This window comes from Gouania willdenowi, chromosome 1 (genome assembly GCF_900634775.1).
Source record: "Gouania willdenowi chromosome 1, fGouWil2.1, whole genome shotgun sequence".
Classification (NCBI taxonomy): domain Eukaryota; kingdom Metazoa; phylum Chordata; class Actinopteri; order Blenniiformes; family Gobiesocidae; genus Gouania; species Gouania willdenowi.
The window spans coordinates 36,802,435-36,824,970 of NC_041044.1; the positions used below are offsets into that span (position 1 = coordinate 36,802,435).

The 22,536-nt window shown below is 38.8% G+C and overlaps 1 protein-coding gene across 1 annotated transcript in view; it reads left to right on the plus strand.

Annotated features, from left to right (window-relative positions):
* The window catches only part of cnnm2b (cyclin and CBS domain divalent metal cation transport mediator 2b), a 64,680-nt gene that overhangs the window by 28,248 nt on the left and 13,896 nt on the right, over positions 1 to 22,536 (plus strand). The window contains 3 exon segments of the mRNA XM_028446822.1: positions 12,779 to 12,922; positions 15,888 to 16,025; positions 19,257 to 19,426. Coding sequence (XP_028302623.1) covers positions 12,779 to 12,922; positions 15,888 to 16,025; positions 19,257 to 19,426 — 452 coding nt within the window.

Genomic DNA, 22,536 nt, shown 5'->3' on the forward strand with positions numbered 1-22,536 from the left:
TGTTGGGCAAGACGTCTGAATATTATGTAGGGTGAGGCGTGTGCGGCACACTGCTGTGTGTGTGTGTGAAGAGAAAGAGAGAGGGGTTAGTATTGATACTTTTTCAAATGAGTATTGTATCCATTTCATTATATATAGATATAACGATTTATTATCAATAAATTTTGGGATATCGGTGCTTTTGACAACCCTATACTAGTTTGTCACACTTTTGAAAAATTGAATCACACATTTTTTGATGGACAAATTGTGTGTAAATGCCCAAAATTATCCTAAAAGATGCATTTCTATATCATGTTGAGGCCCGATTAAAAAGAAAAAAGAAAAAAAAAAAAACAGGAAAAAAAGCGTCAATATTTAGGTAATTACAATTCTTTTTAGCAGCGTTTTTTTTTATTTCATATAGATAACAGTTTGAAAGCATCTACACCTCGCGCTGAAGTCATGTACCAAAAAAGGTGAATACACAATTGTGAGGCTGTGAAACGATCTTTTTTTTTTTTTTTTATTGGTATTTATTTTTGACAAGTGGAAAATAAACAGCAGCCTCTCTTCCCCTTTAAATAGCCATTATTCACAGTAAATCATATTTTCACATAAGTAATTAGTCAGAGTTGAGTTTTTCCTGACCAACATTTAATAGCTGTTGAAATAATCAAAATATCTATGAAACAAATATACGTACAGAAAGTAATTTCATTGTTGTCTCTTCCTGATATTTCAAGCTAAACTATGGAATGATGTTATTTTATTGCATGTGAATTCACTCTAAATGTTTTTATAAAGGAGGAAGCTGGAAATAGTCCACATGTCACCGGCATTAGGGGCAAGTCAATGGAAAAACAGGTCAGACGAGCTGGAAAATTGTCTTCTTTTTTTCCACTGGAGGTGGATTTAGAAGAAATACCATCCATTGGGTTCCCATCATCCTAACATTGCACTATATTTATTAGTGCTTAAATATTTGGAAAAATGGGAAGGGGGGAGTGTGATGAGTCCCTAAAACAGATACTGACCCCTCATACTTCTACCCCAATGCTCGGAGCCTTACGTCCCTATTTATAGCTGTAAACTGTGCTATGGAAAAATATGACAAAGCTACATTCCATAAATAAGCTGGGAATGGTTTAAAATGAGAAAGAAGTCTCTGAAGGACACAGTGGAGATTCTCAGGCTTGGCTTTGGAATGTTTGATGTGTAATTAGGTGAAGAAATGTTATTTATTGTTGTATTGGCCTGATGTCTTAATCAATAGATTGTAGGGATGTAACGATTAATCGTGAGGCAGTTAAAAATCGATTCATAGGTATCACGGTTCATATCGATTTTCTGAAAATTGAATCGCAGTACTTTTTTTTAAACAGCAGCCATATATTTATCCTTTTCTTGTCCAAATGCTGAGGCGGCGGGCGGAATCTGCTACTACTTTCTTGCTGGCCGCCATCTACTCTTAAACATGTTCATAAATGATTCCATACCCCTTTAGCACCGAAAGAATATCTGTAATATTACGTGAATATCTGTAAAAGTCACGGTTTTCTATTAGCTCTGTCTGCTAGCATAGCATCTCTTCTTCACTGCACAGAATAGCTGCATCCCAACCGACCACTGGGTCACCAGCGCTCACTGCTGGTCCAAACAAATATCTGACGTAAATACAGCACAGACTGTTTTTTTTTTTTAAAGTCCAATTGTTAAGGCACAAAATACATTTTCATTGCACTATTAAAAAGAAAATAACCATTATGCAGTTTTGCATTGTTTACTATAGAACCGGAATTTAAAATAATAGGCTTCTTCTTCATTTGCATTATTCCTTTATTTATTTTATTCAAGATTTATTTTCAGTTAAATTGCATTGTTTTGAATAGTTTATCAAGGGATTCTTTTGACAATGAAAAATAAAAGGAAAATAGTACAGTATTTTTTTTTTCCTCAAAAAAATAAAGGAATATTTTTCAGTCATCATTTGTCTAGTCCCATTTTATAAAATAAATCATGAGAGAATCGTATTGTGAACCCAGTATCGTGAATCGAATCGTATCTGGAGTTGAGTGAATCGTTACATCCCTAATAGATGGAGTGGGACCTCATCATACTGATGGTGTTGCTATGTGTAAATAATAAAGCAGGTCGTTTTGGGATTACAGATTAATTCTAGATTGGAGCCAGAAATTTGGTGGATAATATGCTGTGAATGTCCTCTGACAAAAATCAGCTCCTTTTATACACATACGGTACTTAAAACCTTGGTTTTCTAAACAACATATCTGCTGGGTTTTTTTCTTTACTGATTTTAAAATAATAAAATTCACTACAGGCACATGTGTCAAACTCATGGCCCGGGGGCCAAACCCGACTCTTTGGAGCATCCAAGTCGGCCCGCAGAAGAAAGTAAAAATGAAAGAGAAAACATGAATCGTTGTGTAAATGAATATTTGCAGGTGCTCAAAGTTTTCCTGATTTCCTTTATCACATGATTGCAGGCATTTTTAACGATAAACAGTTGTAAAAACACAAAATTGTTACAAAATCCTTAAATTCCTTAATATTTCACTTAATTAAATAGAAATCGGTCACTAGATCTAGAAAATTTAAAGTGAAGATCCTTTTGGGACTGATATTTCTCTTTTATTGCTTGGATATTGTCGGTATCTTACATATTTTGTACTTTATGTATACAGTCCCCTCCAAAAGTATTGGGATGGAAAGGTCAATTCCTTTGTTTTTGTTTTATACTGAAGACATTTGGGTTTCAGATCTAAACATGAATGTGAGACAAAAGTTCAGAATTCCAGCTTTTATTTCATGGTATTTACATCTAGATGTGTTAAATAACTGAGGACAGAGCACCTTTTGTTTGAACCCACCCATTTTTCAAGTGAGCAAAATTTTTGGACCAGACATTATTAAATTAACTTAAAGATTTGGTGGCATAACCCTTACCTGCAATAAATGCATCAAGCCTGCGACCCATTGACTTCACCAGACTGTAGCATTCTTCATCTGAAAAAATGCTTTTCCAGGCCTTTTACTGCAGCTTCTTTCAGTTCTTGTTTGTTTCTAGGAGTTTCTCTCTTCAGTCTCCTCTTCATGTGGTAAAATGCTCTATTGGGTTAAGGTCCGGTGATTGACTTGGCCAGTCTAAGACCTTCCACTTTATCCCCCTGATGAAGTCCCTTGTTGTGTTGGCAGTGTGTTTTGGATCATTGTCTTGTTGCATGATGAAGCTTCTCCTGATTAGTTTGGATGCATTTTTCTGTAAATTACCAGACAAAATGGTTTTGTAGACTTTAGAATTCATTCTGCTGCTACCATCATGAGTTCCATCATCAGTAAAGACTAGTGAGCCCATTCCAGAAGCATCCATGCAAGCCCAAGCCATGACATTACCTCCACCATGCTTTACAGATGATCTTGTGTGTTTTGCATCATAAGCAGATCCTTTCTTTCTCCATACTTTGGCCTTTCCATCACTTTGGTAGAGGTTCATCTTGGTCTCATTAGTTCATAAAACTTTGTCCCAAAACTTTTGTGGCTCATCTCTGTACTTCTTTGCAAAATCCAATCTGGCCTTCCGATGCTTTTTGCCGATGAGTGGTTTGCATCTTGAGATATGGCCTCTATATTTCTTGTCTCAAAGTCTTCTTTGAACAGTGGATTGTGATACCGTCACTGACTTGTTTTCCTGCATATAATCTGTGGCCCACTTGAAATCAATTTGACACATCTGCACTACGGACAGTATAACAAGGAAGCCAGCTAGAAGGAGATTGATGATGATGACATTCTGTATGATAACAGAACTTATAGTGCTTTAAAATAGTAACCGTTGGTAGTTCTTTAAAATAGTAACCATTGGTAGTGCTTAAAATCTATTGTTTCATTTGGTTTTCAGATATTTGTACAACTCATTTGCCATCATTTAATTCACAGACATTTAGTTGTGATGTTTTTATTCATTTTTAGCTGAAATCTTAAATGTATGGCCTCCGAATTTGAGTTTTCCATAAATTTTCCCTATTTGCATTTGATTTCCGTTTCATCGGCTTACCCCTAATTTGACGTCATCACCTGCTAAACTTCATTAAATCATACTAGAAATGCTAAGTAGGCATTAATTAAACTCATGTTAACGTTTACATTTTTCTATGCTTCATAACATGTGCATTTGTGTGCTGCTCATGCTTCTGTGCACAAAGCAATACACAACCACTTCAGTACATTAAAAAACAGAGGTGTAAGGCAAAACGAAGGGAAAAATTCAACTTGACGAATCACTTTGCAACTTTTAAAAGATGCAAAATATAATTTTTCATGAAGTTTGTGTACAGTTTTTTACAGCATGCCTCTGTTGTTACAGATCTATTGGTCTCTAAGTCATTCTTTGTGTTATTTGGTCTTGCTGAAATAACATGGGTAGTGGCCGTATCCATTAAGGAAATGACTCAAAAATCTTATCAAAGTTTTCAAGTGTTTGTGACTTGAATGACTGAAAAGCGTATCCAACCTGTCATTAAACTGGATGTTGTCTTCCCTCTTGGATATTAGAACCAAAGGTTTTGAAAAGCTGAAAATGTAGGTTATTTTTTGCTCATGCCCTAAGGTTTTTATTCTTAAGTTTTTTTAAAGTGATACGCAACCATTACATGAATGCGCTTTAGATGATCGGTTCAATGTCGAATTGGTTGCATCGTGTCATTGTTCTAAGATCGATAAGATTGATCAAATATTAGATTTTGTACACAATTATTGCAATACCTAACACTTGCCTGCAGTTACTGGGGGTGACCATGGTTCAGATGGTAGAGGAGTCGTCTTCTGATCAAGAGGTCGAGGGTTTCGATCCCAGTCTAAACCTGTCAATACCTCAAAGTGTCTTGGGCAAGACACTGAACCCTAAGTTGCTCCCATTGGTTGACCAGCACCTTGCATGGCAGCTCAGTCCCATTGGTGTATGAATGGGTCAATGAGTTGATATTACAAAGCGTTTTGGAACTACTTCAATGTAGGCATAAAAGCGCTATATACGTAAATCAAGTTCATTTTTACCATTTACTAGATTGGGCCTTCCTCACAGCAAGTGTAATTTTTGTTTTTGCTATAAATTAAGAGAAGGATTATTTTGCATGAAAAGAGTTGAAATATTCTCATAAGGTCTGACACAACATTAAGGCGTTAAACAGAAGTGGGAACTTTTCAAAACAAAACATCCGGAACTAAGTTCCAAATGGTCCACGGACTGGTCTTTTTGGGGGGTTTGGGAGGGCGCCATTCTCGCTCCCCCCCATCTTGACGTCACATGCCCCACAATTTGAGAAACACTGGTATAGAGTCAAAAAATGTTGACAATACAAGTTTAACACATAAATGTGTTTAAATCAGACATTATCACAAGAGTCACATAGTGGTAAATGTACGTATGTTAGCCCTTTATCAGTGACTGACATTGTCTTTAATGTCTCAACAAATGCATTATCTTTCCATGTTCAGGATGTGAATATTTTTGACTTCATGGGTGTTTAATTTTACACTATCGTTTTAACCTTTGTCTACATGTTTCTGAGGAATTATACAAAGCAATGATCTTCTCATCCAACGTGTCCTTCTTTGGAGCTTCTCCTCCACTATACCTCAATAAAATATGTAGTTCCACGACTCGTGTGTAAAACATTCAGAATAATAGAAAGGAGACAGTGGGGGCATGATTTTCCTTTGCACTGACTTCCATGGAATTTGTGAAATATTTATCCCGTTACATTGCAGCCCGTGGGACAGACTCAAGAATAAACACTGTTAAACTTTGTGTAAATATTGTATGCTTTTCTTTGTCATTTCTATGAAAAAGCCATTCTGGGACGTGAGTGTAATTTCAAGCTTGAACATTAGCCATGACTAATGCAGACTTAATCCCAGCTCAGATCAAATCAAGGATGATTTTGTGTGTGTGGGAATTAGGAATTGTAATAACAGAACTTGGTGTCTATTGTAATGTCACTGTTCTGATGCAAAACTTACTTTTTGTTCTGACTTTGGTTGGCAGATCACCAACTAATAATGGGACTGATTCATCACTTTGGCTGATGTGGATCAAGGGTTTTGTTCGAAAACGCACACTAATGTACTAATACTAAGTTTGATGTCAAAATTAGTATGTAGTGCATTCCAAATAGATAGTACGGATAGATTGAGTATGTGAGAAATACCCATACAGTATGTACACTATATGGGATATTTTTTAAGTATGCACTAGTCACATTAAACTGCCCCATATGGCGAAAACGTGAAATCATCTTTTCCATTCATTTTTAATGCTTTTGTGAATAGGGCTCTTGTTTTGAAGTTAACAAGGTGAAGTTTAGTCAGTTGCACAATGGAGGGTCTCCGAAAATCTCCGAGATGTAGGAATGAAATGTGTTTTCTGCAAGATTTATTGATCAAATGATCACATGTTGATTTTCTACTTGGTCACTTTCTCACTTAAAATGCTTTCAGAACTTTCAAAGGTGGAGAATCAACAGAGATATTTAGCCTCAGTGTTCTTCAGGTTTTTGTTGTTGTAGGTTCGAAATGCATCTTGGGACTGGTCATCATACTAATCTTCCTAACCATACTAATAGTGTATAGCAGACAATATACACTCATTGTGTGCAAAATATAATTTTTCATGAAGTTCTGTACAGTTTTTTACAGAATGCCACTGATGCCACTATTGGTCTCTAAGTTATTCTTCATGTTTATTGGTGTTGCTTGAATATCAGCGTTAGTGACGTGACTCTCAAAAGTCTTGGTATCAACGTTGTCAAGTTTGTGTGACTTGAATGACTGAAAAGCGTAACCAACCTATTATCAAAATGGATGTTGTCTTCCCTCTTGGATATTAAAACCAAAGGTTTTGAGAAGCTTGAAACGTAGGTTCTTTTCTGCTCATGCAGATGTTTCATTCCTAATTTTTTTCCTTTTAATGTGACATGAAAGTGGACATCGTCATCTTAGAAATCTCCTCCAATCAGCTTTCACACATCATGACACATCATGGTGGCGTCACATCAGGGCGACTTTTCATTATTCCGCTCCCATAGAAAGTCTAGGGAGAGATAAAATTTCAGTTTGACCTTTTAGTGCTTCGTTACGTGTCATCTATTTTTTTTTTTGAGTTGAGCAAAGGGGCCCCCGACTTTGTAATTTTGATCCTCTATGGAGTGTTGTCAGTCCTACAGTGTGTTTACACCAGCGTAGGGGCTTCTCTGTAGTATTTTCCTTTTTATATCAGTACCGTCGTTATAATTGTTGCACACTTGGTCACTAAAGGGACTCCCAGGTGTGCACGGGTTGTTTAAACTCTCTTTTTAATCTGCATTACCGAGAAACACATACGTCATCTGCACCTTCTATTTGATACAGGGCGTGTCCATAACAGTCCTAATATTACTGCAGGTCCCACATAATACCTCATTTAAATTTAAAAAGTTAGTCTTGGAATCAGCCTTTTGAATACAATGTTATTTCTTCTCTTTATTAGTGGATGACCTATACCAAGCAGGAGTAACTCTAACTACATTCATCATGACCCTTCACCAATTCAACAAATAACTTTTGCTTTAAAGTAAGGCAGTAACATAGATTTTTTTCTTTTAAAAAAAGAAACAACTTTAGCTTTACTTCACTGAATGTGGTCCTCAGTTATGATACGTTAACACACCAAACGTGTTGTGGGCGTCAAAATCATGTTACACGCGTGTAGTTGGACGCTTGTGCTCATTAAATACAGACCCTTGTCACCAACGTCGAAGATGCTTGGGACGCACGTCGAGGGGAGGGGCTTCTCTGTTGCCGGTGGTGTTAATACAATGGATGATGATGTGGCGATCAGTTACGTTCATAATTCAGCCACTGACTGTGAAGTGGTGGGGAACATTGTGTTGAGAAGGCGGTGTTTCTGGTTGGATGTATTTTGGTGTGACTCAGTGTGTGCACTGTGATGTCAGAGGGCTATAGAGAAGTGTGGGTGAATGGAGAATAAAGTTTGGAGTTCCTTGCTGAACACGTCGCCTCTGACTCCCGTTCATCGGCTCTACATTATCAAGAGAGTGGCTTGGCTTTATTTGTGCCTCGGCGCCGTTTCTGGATTCACCGGAGCTGTGCTCGGACAAGAGTCTCTTTCAACGCTACTTCCTTCACTCCCGTGCCCAGTTTGACGACCCGCTGACCCGCATCGGTGCTCGCATCTCCTACCAAGACCCCAACTACAGGCGCTCTATTCCAACAGAAGAGTCCCTTTTTCTTCTTCTCATTATTCTGAGTACGTCACAGTTGGGGAACGCTTCCAATTGGTCGACGCGCCGTGATATGCCCCAAAAGTTCGTCAAAAGCGTTCGCCGCGCAAAAGGCTTCAAAACGCGCTGCACAGGAGGCGCGAGACGCCCAGCGATACCTCCGACGCTCCCTCGAAGCGCTTCCACCATATAATGTGAACGTACACCTGCCGCTTTTGATGCTTTCGATGTGTTTGGTGTGAACGCGCCATTATAAATTTCGAAATTTACCGCAGCGGTGGCACCACGCAATCCCCCCACGCTGTGAAAAATTCCTGGTGAGAACCATGAACGTTATTGTGTGAGTTATGTAGATGGAACAATCCCTTGAATAATCATTCCGTCACAGTTTGTCAAACATGTCGACGTCCACAACTGTGGGTTTGAAGTGCTTTTTTATTACATCTGCAGCTTCTAAATCACCTCTCATTCCTACTAGCAAAGTAATTTACCCCAACACACAATAGATCTTATCTTAAACCAACAAGTCCTTGGTGTAATGTCTCCTTGTTGACATATCAGGAAATGTTACTTTGTAGTATTACTTTACAGCACTTTATATTGCAAAGACCAGGAATGTCTTCTCTCAGCTTTCATGATGTTTTGGGCAACTTGTTTGTTGATGGTGGTGTAAATTGAAAAAGGCCTGCTCTAACAGAGAGTGACATATCAGGCAGAGTTACTGCTCTGAAAACCTGCTTATAACCTGTGTTTATAAACTGCACATGTGGCTATTTGAGGACAGCTCTGAGCAAAAAGTGAGCATTGATCTGTTTGTCTGTGCTGTGCTGATCACTCCACTTGTGCTTCAGATTAATTGCATCTCAAGCATCTGTGAGGCCTGATTGCTTTAACCCATCAAAGCTCAGTTTGTCCTTGTTAAACCTTTTCTCTTCCGATGAAAGGTGAGGTTGCTCTGGTGTGACAGCTTTATAGATATTATTATTATTATATTAAATTGGCCACATTTACATGAGAGCTTTAATTCCCCTTTAATTCAGAATAAATGTTAAATCTTCTTTAAACTGATCTTGTAAACACTTAATTTGGAAAAAATCAAGGTGATTCCAAATTAAACCTAAATCTGAATTAGGTGGCTGGTTTATTTATTTATTCATTATTTTATTTCAGAATGAAATAATTCTGCTTGAAGTTAATTGCCGTCATTCTGCGCATGCTTGGCCGGTCACGATGACGTGTTTGTGACGACATAATCCAAGACTGGAAGGGGGATATAGGTTTGAGCTCCGTCCGTCCAAGTTAAAGGGGACAGCTTTTCTCAGAAATTGTTTAAGACAGGATTACCAAATTCGGTGTGTGGCTTCAGGGTATCAATACCTTGATGGAGTTCGAAAATGAGAAGCGTGCAGTTATTTTTTCCGGAGTTATTGCCCTTGTTCTATTTTTCTTTACTCTGTTCGAGGTATCTTCAAAGGGGATGCTTTTCTGAGAAATTGTTTAAGATAGGATAGCCAAATTCGGTGTGTGGCTTCAGGGTATCAATACCTTGATGGAGTTCGCAAATGAGAAGGGCGCAATTATTTTTGCTGGAGTTTTTGCCCTTGTTTAATTTTTTTTTTACTCTGTTCGAAGTATCTTCAAAGGGGACAGCTTTTCTTAGAAATCGTTTAAGATAGTTAGTAATTTCATATTCTCATGTGATAATATTTTCTTATGTATACATCTAAGTTCTTAGATTTAGGACATTTAGGGAAAGGTTGTGAGTTATAATGACAACCATTCTGGTGGGGGATGCTGATGACTGTCTTTTTGTTTAAAAAGTGTCTTAGAAGACATGGATATAATGAAAAGAGTGGAACGGAAGCATAAACATGCAGACGTTCACAAGGATTTATTACGCACATAATAAATAATCATCTGGGACATAAAGCCTTGCACCCAGACAGGTGATACTAAAACCCGTAAACATTTCAGAGACATACCGGAGACAGATTAAATGTGACCCCGTACTGCATTCACAGGCTGTAATATCACCACGTTTATCATTGTACTTGTTGTTAGAGCTACTATCTTTACCAGGGAGCAAATATTTATCCCTGGTTATTGTTTTCTGGAGTTCTACTGGGATTTATTTACCGGCGATTAGTTCCTACCTCTCTTCTCCTGCTCAGTGGACGAAAGTCAAACCATATGTTATTGTTGAGCGGTTTCTTCAAAACTACAATCAAATATAAAAGTGAAAACAACTCTTATTATGTAGTCTGTTCTGTTGTAACCAAAAATAAAAGGTTTGCTGTGTGTTTTTTCACTCCCTGTCCAATCAGAACCCTTCCCAACCCCCAGACCTAGAGCGTGAAGCAGAACACTTCAATTCTGAATGATTGAATAATTAATTCCAAATTTTAAAAAAAACATCACTTATCCGTGGCCAATGTAAGATTCCACTGATGTTTGGCACTCGAACAGAATCTGCAGTCTTTGTATTAGTGGACTGCTGTGTTTACATTATTAATACGTGTCTTTGGGGATGGTGCTCCACCCGTCTGTTGGGTGTAACCTGAGAAAGATTCTTGAAAGCATCACTTCTGTTTGACACACCATTTCCCATGTTCAGACTCTCTCCTTCTCTTCTTCTTCTTCTTCTTCCCGGCCATGTGCCAGAACGCTGTAGTGAGGAGGCGGTCAGTGGTCAGTGTGCGGCAGAGTGGTAAAACACTCGTGATCAGCATAAACACTCACTCACTCACTCACTCACTCACTCACTCACTCACTCACTCACTCACTGCACCAACAGGAGCTGAAACAGCATCTCAGCCCAGACTCAGTGAGGATGTACATGTGTTTACTGTAAAAAATAGATTTCCTTATGCATCACACATGTAGCTACACACACACACACACACACACACAGCAGCTCACTGACGTTCTCCATTATTTACACTTAGGTGTATCTGCATGCAAATGGCCCATTCTGAGACAATCTGATCACGCAGCGGAGGTTCGCCCGCTCTGTTCCTTCGCTCGGTGAGAATATCGCTGGGACCGAATGGAAACTTCATTTTACATGGGCTAATATTAGCCCAGGCCTCTGGAAAATTCCTTTTAAATGAACACAAGCTGAGAAAAGGAAAAGAATTTGTTTAGTGTTTTGCCTGACAGTCTTCTCTCTGCATACACAGCAGTTTGTCTCTTTTTTTTTTTTTACCGGTACAGCACACTGGAGGGTCCTGGGAACGTAGATTTGGAGGGAAGATGAGCCATGGAGGATGAAATGATTGACTGTTGGACACTCACTTCTGTCTTTTTGTATGAATGATTGAATGGTGTTTTTTCTTGTAAATGGGAACAAACTCTGCTTTGTCAAAGAACTCGTTGTGAAATGGTTTTATGCAGTGATTTATCACTTTACTGTATCATATCAAGTGTTGCAATGCAGTTTCCAGTTGCTCCAGAAAATATTGCAGTTGACCGGCATTTATTTATTTATTTGTTTGTGTGATAGTGGAATTACGTCAAAAGCAGATTTGAAGATAGCTAGACCTTACGTCATGGAAGAGTCCATTCAATTTAGGGGCGATCTGGATCAATATAGTGATTCTGAATCAGTATAAAAAATGGAAAAATCGCTATCTGTCATTATTGGAAAAAGTTCAAAAATTCTCAGTTCAAGTTTACTGATCTTTTTGAAATTTGGGTTGGCGTTTTCAATTACCTCACTCAGTTTCATCCACATTGCACATTTCATTGCAATTATTTATAAAAAAAAAACCCCAAAAAAACAGGGGTGTCCATACATTTGGACCGACTGTATGGTTGTTAATAGGGAAAGAAGTTTCTTCCAAGCTTTTAAAGTGTGAAGGATCATGATATCATGATCAGGATCACTAATCCAGATAATTGCCAATATCTGGCAAAGACGAGATTGGTTTATTCTAAATTAACACAACTCTACAATATTTGAGTGAGTCTTTTTCTTTTTTTTTTTGCCATTTCCCATTTCTCTGAATCGTTGTGTCCGACCCACTGAAGCAGCATTTTAAGGTTCCCAACACGTGGGTCGGGACCCTTCTTTGGGTCCCAACCCACATGCTAGGAACCCCTGACATGGACGTAACAAAGCTTGCGAAGGGAGTACCGTAATATCTGTGCTCACAATGATGTTTGCAGTTATTCTTTATCAGCAATTGTTTCTTTTTCTTCTTTTTTTTTTGGAAAATGATAAAAAAAATAAATAAAAATTGTCCCAGAAATATGTTTTAATTGTCTTTTAGAAATCTCAGAAATTACATCTTCCATTTTGAGAAAATTGGATTCAACTTCAAGAATTTTTGAACACAATAATCAGAAAAAAAGGCCACAAGACTCATAAGGGACTGAATTTTCTCTCTGCCTGAATTATAATTCGCTTATTTTAGTAATACAAAACCCATAACTTTTACACCCTTTGTGTGTGTGTGTGTGTGTGTGTGTGTGTGTGTGTGTGTGTGTGTGTGTTCTGCTAGGAAATTCCCACTTGGCCATAGTTCAGAGGGTGAACAATGAGGGTGAGGGGGACCCGTTCTACGAGGTTCTGGGTATCGTCACCCTGGAGGACATCATAGAGGAAATCATCAAGTCTGAGATCCTGGATGAGACGGACCTGTACAGTAAGTTCTGCTCATTAATCACATGCTCTGTAGTCTATGAGTGTCTACTTGTTACCTTTGGGGTTGATTCTAATAAAATCAAAGTTGGTTGCATGATGTAAAATGGTTTTAAAGGTAGCGTTCTTTGTATGTAATACTTCTATATTCATTTAAATGAAATTGGTTGGGAATGAACAATGACTGAAGGACTCAACTCTTTAGCATTAACTGTTTCCTTTAGTGGAGAAAATGCAATAGAGACATTGATTGACATCAGCATTTTAATCAGTGTTTCACTGAGCAGCCCTATGTTGATGATGATGATTTTGGTTAAAGCTGTTAAGGACTGTATTTTTTTTATAGGATAAAGACATAGTGTAGGCTTAGATCAGGGGTCTGCAACCTGCGGCTCTGGAGCCTAATGTGACTCTTTGACTCTTTTGCGATGGCTCTCTATAGCTTTAAAAAACTATTGAAATACATTTTATATATATATATATATATATATATTTTTTTTTTTTTACAGAGGTTATTAATGATTAATGACAAATAAAATCAAGATATAACAATTTGTTAACCTAAAATAAATCACGTCGTGCAATGACTCAGCACCTTCCTACTTCACCTCCTGCAACATCTACAGACCATCAACTTTCCTTGCACCTTAAGTTTTAAATCCCTGGTGAGATAACTAAACTAAACTAAACAAAAACACTATTCTGGAAGAATAATTGTGTGGGGACAGATTCATTTATCCACCAATGTGATGGTTAAATATGCATGATTTATGTGTGGCAAGAAATTAGCAATTGGCGTGTGTTGACCACATGCTCATGCGTTATCAAACTTTTTGTAGCTTTCCAAATACATGAACTAAAAAAAAAATGTTCTTTATATAACATTGTGGTAATGTAAACTGAGATGTGTAAGAATTTGAAGACGCAAGATACTGTTTTATTTCTTGATGTTAATTTATTTTATTTCATTTTAAACTGTTTTTAAGTTTCCATTTACATGATCAATATAAATCAAACATTATTATCTATAGTTTTAACTGCATAGAATTTAATACACTGTGTTAAGGTATTTTTTTTTGGCTCCATGAGAGCTTTAATCCAGGTGAGATGAGGCAAAATGGCTCCTTGTAGAGTAAAGGTTGCAGACCCCTGGTTTGTATCAATAAATCGAAGATCATTTACTTAAATAAAAGATGTCAAAAGTCCTCTCCATTTGCTGACATTTTTGGAAAAAAATGATGCATTGCATTGTGGGATGTGGAGTCCCATAGACGGGTGCATAGAGGAGTTTTTTTCTTCATTCTTACTGTTATTTCTTGTGTTTCTTCTCCAGACAAGGAGGACAGTGACTCACTTCACACCATTTTTGTTCTAGTTTGTTCTCGCTATATCACCTCACCTCACGAGACTTAACATTTTGGCCGGATTCTGATCTTTCTGCGTAAAAACCCAAAATAAACATCTGCCATTGTTTTGCCACAACTTTCAGTCAGGAAATGTGTTGGAAAGTCACTTTGTCAGAGTTTTTTTTGGGGCAAACACAAGAAATCTAAGAAGGAAGTAGAAACACGTCTATAGCTGGGTTTCCATTACAGATTTTTGCAAAATAAGAGCAATATTTCTAAATGTCGACAAAGCATAATAGCGCTTTTAACGTGTTTCCATTGAAGGTTGTTTTGGGCAGGAACCTCGTAACGCTCAAACCTCCTTATAACCGTCCGTATTTATTTGTTGTCTGCTGTCTAATGTGGCAGTAATAATGTTTTAAGTATAATGCTGAGAAATGTCTCGGTCTCCTCTTCTGTCCACACGTACCGCACCATGTTTTCTCGGAGAGAAGTGGTCATGTGACCAGGTCCGTCACCTTCTGTGATGTGTGATTGCGGGAAAAGTGTTTCCATTGCTCTTCCAAACGTACATTTCAAAACGTCTGAAAAACCTCCTCATGAAAGCGTAAAAACATTTTAGAGACATTTGAGTGTTTAGCCGAAATTCCGGTGTTTCCATGACCAGTTTTTGTTTGCGCTATTTAGATTTTGTGCATTACCAAGGGTTTGTGCATCCGTCTATGGGAATCAACATCCCACAATGCAATGTGCAAAACTTTTCCAATGAGAGAGTGTTTACAGCTGAGGTCCCTCGCAGGGAGGGCTGGGCGATATATCAAGATTCAAGATATATTGAGTTTTCTATTTGGTGATATAGAAAATTAAACAACCGTCTACATTTATATATATGTATTTTATAGCTTATGTTGTTTTAACATACTGGTTTTAGGAGTCGCTGCTTTCACTACTTCTCAGAACAGCATGAAAAGCACAGTTAGATGGATTTCTGAGTGCGTTTTAAGGTCAAAAATTGCACACATTGTGCAACTGCTTATTAATAAATGTGCCTCTGTGCCATTTTGCATCAGCAAATTTAACTCTTTCTGGTAAGACTTCATTTCAATTAAAATTATCAAGATTTATATTGTATGTCGCCATTTTCAGATATGAGTTTTGGTCCATATCGCCCAGCTCTACTAGAAGCTTTGAATATTTCTGATAGTTTGGAGTGTTGGACGTTTACACTTTTGACAGAAATAAATTCTTTGTTCTATCTTTACATTGTTTGTGTGCCCAGCTTTGTAAAACATGTTAACATTTGAGTTGTATTACATAACATCCAAAGCGCTGTCATCAGTGCATTTGTTGCACTGATACATATGGCTTCCAGTAACGCTAAGAATGTGGTGGGAATGTGGTAACATCGCAGCCCCCTATAGCTTTCCTGTATTTCTGAGAAAGACGCCACTGCTACGTTTCGGGAAAAAGAAATAAGCTCCGGGTAACTTAAGTTTAGTCACATTGTGACCCGGGACGACTAGCTGGGCGTGCGTGGAGTGTCGTGGAGCTGACCTTAAGCTGAGGCAGAAAAACCCTTTCAGTTGTGTCTCCTGCTCAGCTGTTCCTTGTTCCCTCCCTCAGCTGACAACAAGTCCAAGAAGAAAATCACCCATCGGGAGAGGAAGCAGGACTTCTCGGCCTTCAAGCTCACAGACAACGAAATGAAGGTTAAAATATCACCTCAGCTTCTGCTGGCTGCCCTGCGTTTCCTAGCAACAGGCAAGTGGGTTGCATTGCTGCTTGACCCCCCTCCCCCCCCTTCCCCCCGTGTGTGTGTGTGTGTGTGTGTAGAATTCAGTTGTGCAAGTACTCACAAGCGTGTTGGCATGCATGCACAAGTGTGTTTGTGTGTGTGAAGAGGTGGAAGGCCTCTTTGGAGAGCAGCGCTGGTTGTCTGCAGACTGGGGGGGACAACGTTTATTTGCTTGCATGTCATGCACGGGGGGGGTGGGGGGGGGTGTGGGGGGGTTACATGTCTAGATCATGGCTCCCCAGCTTTAACAACATCTCCCCATTTGCTTACGCTCTTTCCTCAGTGACATCACATCCAACATTTCTGACCTGTGATTACAGTTCTCACACACGCTGACATACTGTACATACATACTGGTTTCCAGGGTTGGGGTCAATTACATTTTGCAACATACAATTACGTTCTCAATTACTAAAGTTGAATTACAATTTTACAAACTTTCATTGGTAGCACTTTACTTGAAGTTTTATACATAAAGACTGACATTACGCTGTCATTATTATGACATGACACCATAAATAACCCCTAACACTGCCTAGTATATATATATATATATACATATTGATTTATTTTGGAATATGATTACTGTTGGATTTGGTGATTTGATGGATGGTGATAATAGTGATACATTTGTTTGGTTTCTTTAATGAATGGATTGGGTACCGACTCATATACCTTGTTTAAAAGTATGAAATAGCCACAAAGTGAGGAAAAGAAAATAAGATGCATAAAAAATTGGGATAATCGTTAATATTGTGATAATGGTTGATTAATCGAATATTAGCACCCTGAATCGTAATCTAATCAAATTGTGAGGCCCCTAAGGTGGCACACCCTATACCTAACCCTACTTGATCCCTCCACCTAACCCAATAAATGCCAACATAGCAGCCCAAAGGTGTCGTAATTTAGCAAACGATACTTAATGACACCCTTCACGACACCTTATTCATGCCGATAACAGATCATGACAGCGTAATGTCAGCCTTATGTACAAAACTTCCAGTAAAGTGTTTTATTCATATAGCTATAGTTATGATGATTGTATGCAATTTTGCATGCGTGTACGATGTCGTTTTATCATCTTTACATTTATATGTCAGTACATTGATTATAATATCTAATGTAAGAACCCAACTCGGGACAATAGTTGGAATTTAGCAATAGCTATAAACTGTTGGTACAAAACATCAGTTACATTCACAGTATTGTCTCTATTAAAACATATTACATATAAACATATTTTAATATTTGTTAACTACATACGTGTAAGCCATAGACCTGTTTTGCATGTATTGAAATTGCAATTGACAGTTTTTATTTCATTTCCATGGTAATTACAATTAAAAAGTCAATTATCATAACAAAATTACAATTCAATTATGATAACGTAAAGAGATTTAAAAAATTACAATTATGATTATAATCACGCCATGCATGCATGTAATTAATTATCAATTACGCAATTAGAATTATATTTGACCCCAACCCAGCTGGTTTCAAATGTGAAATATTTCAGTGTTACTAGAACAGTAGCATAGTGGGAGCGGTCGACTGCACGTCCATGCCCTTGGATTTGCTTCAGAACTTTGACCCAGCAGCTAAGCATTGGTTAAGTTCCTCCAAAGGCTATTAGGGAGTTTAGTTCCTGGTGGTGGAGCCAGGTGACACACATCACAGCTGCAGCTGTGTTAAAGGAGCTGATTGGCTCCGTCATGATTGAGAGACTTGGGTGAACGTCCATCCAAACTCTGTCCATTGCTGTCAGACTGTCTCATATCTTTTGTTTTCGTTGCTTAAGGTTGGTTGTCTTTACCTTTTTAAAAAATTAACAGTCCTATAGCACAATGGTTCCCAAACAGGGGCATATGTACCCCTGGGGGTACAGGTGCACATTGCAGGGGGTATCCTGGAAAGATTTAATAATTAATTTAAAGACAATCAGGAATTGTTAGCAGTTCCCTTTTTAGGCTATTTTTGGACAAAATCACAATAAACTAAAAAAAATACATTTTCTTTTAACGTATATGTTTTATTTGTTTTATGCCCCTAACTTTAACCATAACCCTACTAATCCACCTAACCCGAAAAATGCCAACATCGCTCCAAAGGTGTCGTCATTTAGCGAAAGATGTCATCATTTATTGAACGACACTTACAACCAGCCTTCATGACATGACACCTTATTCATACTAATAATGGATAATGACAGCGTAATGTCAGCCTTATGTTGAAAACTTCAAGTTCAGTGTTACAAAGTCTCTCCACACCGTTGTTATTGTTTTAAGCTAAAAAAAACTGCACATTACAGTAAAACACATGGCTATTTAAGCTATTAGCGAATAGTGCATTTTAAGGTGATAATCATTTGTTTTGTCCAACCGCTGTTTTGCATTGTTTCACAAACACGTCAGATCAAGTCAAAGGTGATACGAGGCGGTATAACTGATACTAAAAACGGAACTGCTCCGGGTTGACGTCGTTGCTGCCCACTGCTCCTCAGGGAGGGGTTAAATGCAGAGATGTAGCTTTACATACAGTATATGACAATATAGAATGTTATATCACATCAAATAATATAATTCCACGTCAGGTTGATCAATGCTAAATTAATCTTAAAAAAATGCATAAACTTATTTTTTTTTACATTTTAGTCGACTGTATCTGTAACAGAATAATTCCACGACATTTTTAATGTCATATAGCTGACTAAAACTATAGGCTATAACAGAGATAGTCCTGATGACTACATTTTGACTAAAACTAAGCTGCATTTTTTTTTTTTCCAAAGACCACGACTAAATCTGCAATTGACACGGATTGATTGGCTTCTTGATTCTTGTTTATATCTGTATTATATTTGTATTATTATTCATATTTTTATGACTCATATTATTATTGTTATTATTCTACTGTAATGTGTCCTTATTTATTTAACAGTCTTTTACTTTATTCTTTACATTATTTTTTTTCCCTTTGTTTCGTGTTTCTTCTTTTCATTCATAATATTTCTGGAGCCTCTGTAACAAATTAATTTCCCCCTGGGATAAATAATGTCTTTCTGATTCTGATGAAATTAGACACTCTTTTTTTTTTTTCCACAATTTTGCATCATTAATCTCTGCATCAACAGGTTGATGCTTCTACGTCTTTATACTAAACTAAACTCATTTTGGGTTCCCTGTCTGTCTGTGCAGAGGTGGAGCTGTTTGCACCCATGCAGATGTCTGAAAAGATCCTTCTGCGCTTGTTGAAGCACCCGGACGTCGTCCAGGAGCTGAAGTACGACGAGAAGAGCAAGCAGGCGGCGGAGCACTACCTCATCCACAGGAACAAACCCGTGGATCATTTCATCCTCATCTTACAGGTGTGTGTGTGTGTGTGTGTGTGCGTGTGCGTGTGACTTTCTGCCTGCTGGTGGCACAGTAGAAGTTCGTGTGATGTAACAGGATTACAACAAGGCTGACATCATGGTCTGCATTGCTTTTTAAATGGAAAAACACCATTCATTTCTGCCAGTACATTAGGCGACACACACCAGGGTTGGGGTCAATTACATTTTGCAATTACGTCTTCAATTATCCATGTTCATTTACAACTAAATTATGATTACAGTGACCTTTGGGTTTTTTTTTTTTTTTTTCAAATACAATTAAAATTACAAATATTAAGTTTCCCCTAAAAGTCAATTCCAATTATGTTCTCAATTACTGAAGTTCAAATTCAATTTAATCACAATTATAGAGCCTAAAAAATAACCCTATAACCGTCCTCATGTGTTAGCATCACTAATGATAACGGGTTAGTTTGACCCGTGTCTTAAATCAGCTGTAAAATACACTAAAAATATTATCTATCATCTGATTTGTTTTACATCTCTTGGTTACTTTGTAAGGCTTTCTTATCAATGAAAATATTAATATTAATGTTTTTGGTGTGGGCATCTGAGCCTTTTTTCTGTCAGTATATTTCTGTCTCCATTTATTTATTTAATCTTTTTTAAATGGTAAAATGATCCTCAAGAGAGCTGACAGGTAGTGGGAAAAACGTATCTGATATTTATCTCTATTTAATCATTTAACTACGAATGTAAGCCATAGAACTGTAACATGGTTCCCCAGGTTTACGTTTAATTAAATTGTAAATGACAGTTTTTATAGAATTTCTTATTCCAATGACAATTAGAAACAATTATAAGTATGCCATGATTGTAATTAATTACATTTATGACATAATAATGATTACAATTATTACACACCAATGCACAGTTCAGACTATTTGGGGGAAAATCCAAATGTTTGTGTACTTATTAAACATTAATTGTGACTGTTATTTGTTAGGGTTGTTAAGTTGGACCCATAAACAAACACAACACCCAAAGTGTGGGTCGACGTGAATTTATTTAACAAAAAGTGTCCTCTTGGACTGGACATGACGGGCTTGATCAAGGAAACGTGGAACACAGGATGAACTCGTAGAGCAGCGGGCAATTTAAGTTTGACAGAGACGGGGTTCACAATCTTCTCAATCTCGTATGGTCCCACATACCTCGGAGCCAGTTTCTTGCAGTCCACTTGGAGGGGCAGATCACGGGAAGAGAGCCACACCCTCTGTCCCGTTTGGTAGACCGGTGCTGCTACGAGCTGCAGAACGTGTGAGGGCAGAACGGACGGTATTCCAAACGGCTCGGCACCGACGAAGATGGGCCTGAACAGATGGGACAGCCACCTCCCGTTCTTGTGCAGGAAACAGAAGCGGCTGGAAACCAAGAGAAGCCATGAAAGGAGAGAGTCCAGTAGCAGAACTTGACATGGAATTGTGTGCATATTCAACCCAAGGAAGAAAAGTGGACCAAGCAGTAGGATGGCGGGCTGTCACACAACGAAGGGCAGTTTCGAGACATTGGTTTGCCCTCTCTGCCTGACCGTTTGACTGTGGATGAAAACCTGAGGAAAGGCTGGCTGATGCTCCAATGGCCTGACAGAATGCTCTCCATACTTGTGAAGAGAATTAAGGTCCACGATCCGATACGATGTCCACAGGGATCCCGTGTAAACGAAAAACATGTTGGACTAACAAGTTAGCCATCTCCAAGGCAGATGGGAGTTTGGGAAGAGGGACAAAATGGACTCCCTTGGAGAAACGATCGATAATGGTTAGGATAACTGAATTACCTTCGGATTGGGGCAGGCCGGTAACAAAGTCCACCGCAATATTAGACCAGGGTCGTGAGGGCACCGGAAGAGGATGCAGCAAACCGGCAGGAGGCAAGTGAGATGACTTGCTACAGGCACAGATATCACAAGCAGACACAAACTCACGGACGTCAGAACCCATAGAGGGCCACCAAAATCTCTGTTTAATGAAGGTCATAGTGCGTTGGATACCTGGGTGGCAGCAGAGCTTGGAGGAGTGGCCCCACTGGAGAACGAACTGAGGCTGGGACAAAAAGGCGATTAGGCGGACCCTGACCGGGATCCGGCTCCGAGCGTTGGGCCTCCATGACTGTGTCTTCAATCTCCCAGTGGGCAGCAGCAACCACACAGGAAGGGGGCAGTATGGTGCCTGGAACAGATTCAACAGGGTCAGAAGTGTAAAGCCGGGACAATGCATCAGGCTTGCCGTTCTTTGAGCCTGGTCGGTAGGTCAAAGTGAAGTTCAACCTGCTTAAAAAAAGGGCCCAACGTGCTTGGCGGGGGTTGAGCCTTTGTGCTGACCGGAGGTAAGAAAGGTTCTTGTGGTCAGTCCAAATGATAAAGGATTGCTGCGCCCCCTCCAACCAGTGTCTCCATTCTTGGAGGGCTGAAACTACAGCCAATAGCTCACGGTTACCTATGTCATAGTTTCTCTCCGCCTCAGAAAGCCTCTTCGAAAAAAAAGCACATGGGTGTAGCTTGTTGGTCTCAGCAGAGCGTTGGGACAGAATGGCACCCACACCTAGATCGGATGCATCCACCTCCACAACAAACTGTCGACTAAGGTCTGGATGGATGAGTACAGGTGCAGTGGTGAACCTCCGTTTGAGCAGGTCAAACGCACTCTGAGCATCAGAGGTCCAGGTGAAGGGAATGGAGCTCGAGGTAAGGCGAGTGAGCGGGGCGGCGACTCTGCTGAAATCCTTGATAAATCGCCTGTAAAAATTAGCAAAGCCCAAGAATCTTTGTAAGTTCTTTCGGGATGTGGGGGTAGGCCACTCAGCCACAGCCTGAATCTTGGCTGGATCCGCTCTCAATTTGCCCTGTTCGATAATGAAGCCCAGAAAACTAATAGTGGGTCTGTGAAACTCACACTTCTCCGCCTTGACAAATAATTTGTTCTCCAAAAGTCTTCTCAGAACAAGACGGACATGCTGAATGTGCTCCTGGATGTCCAGGGAGAATATGAGGATGTCATCGATGTATACAAAAATGAATTTGTTCAGCATGTCACGCAAAACGTCGTTGACCAGGGCCTGGAAGACAGCGGGAGCATTAGTAA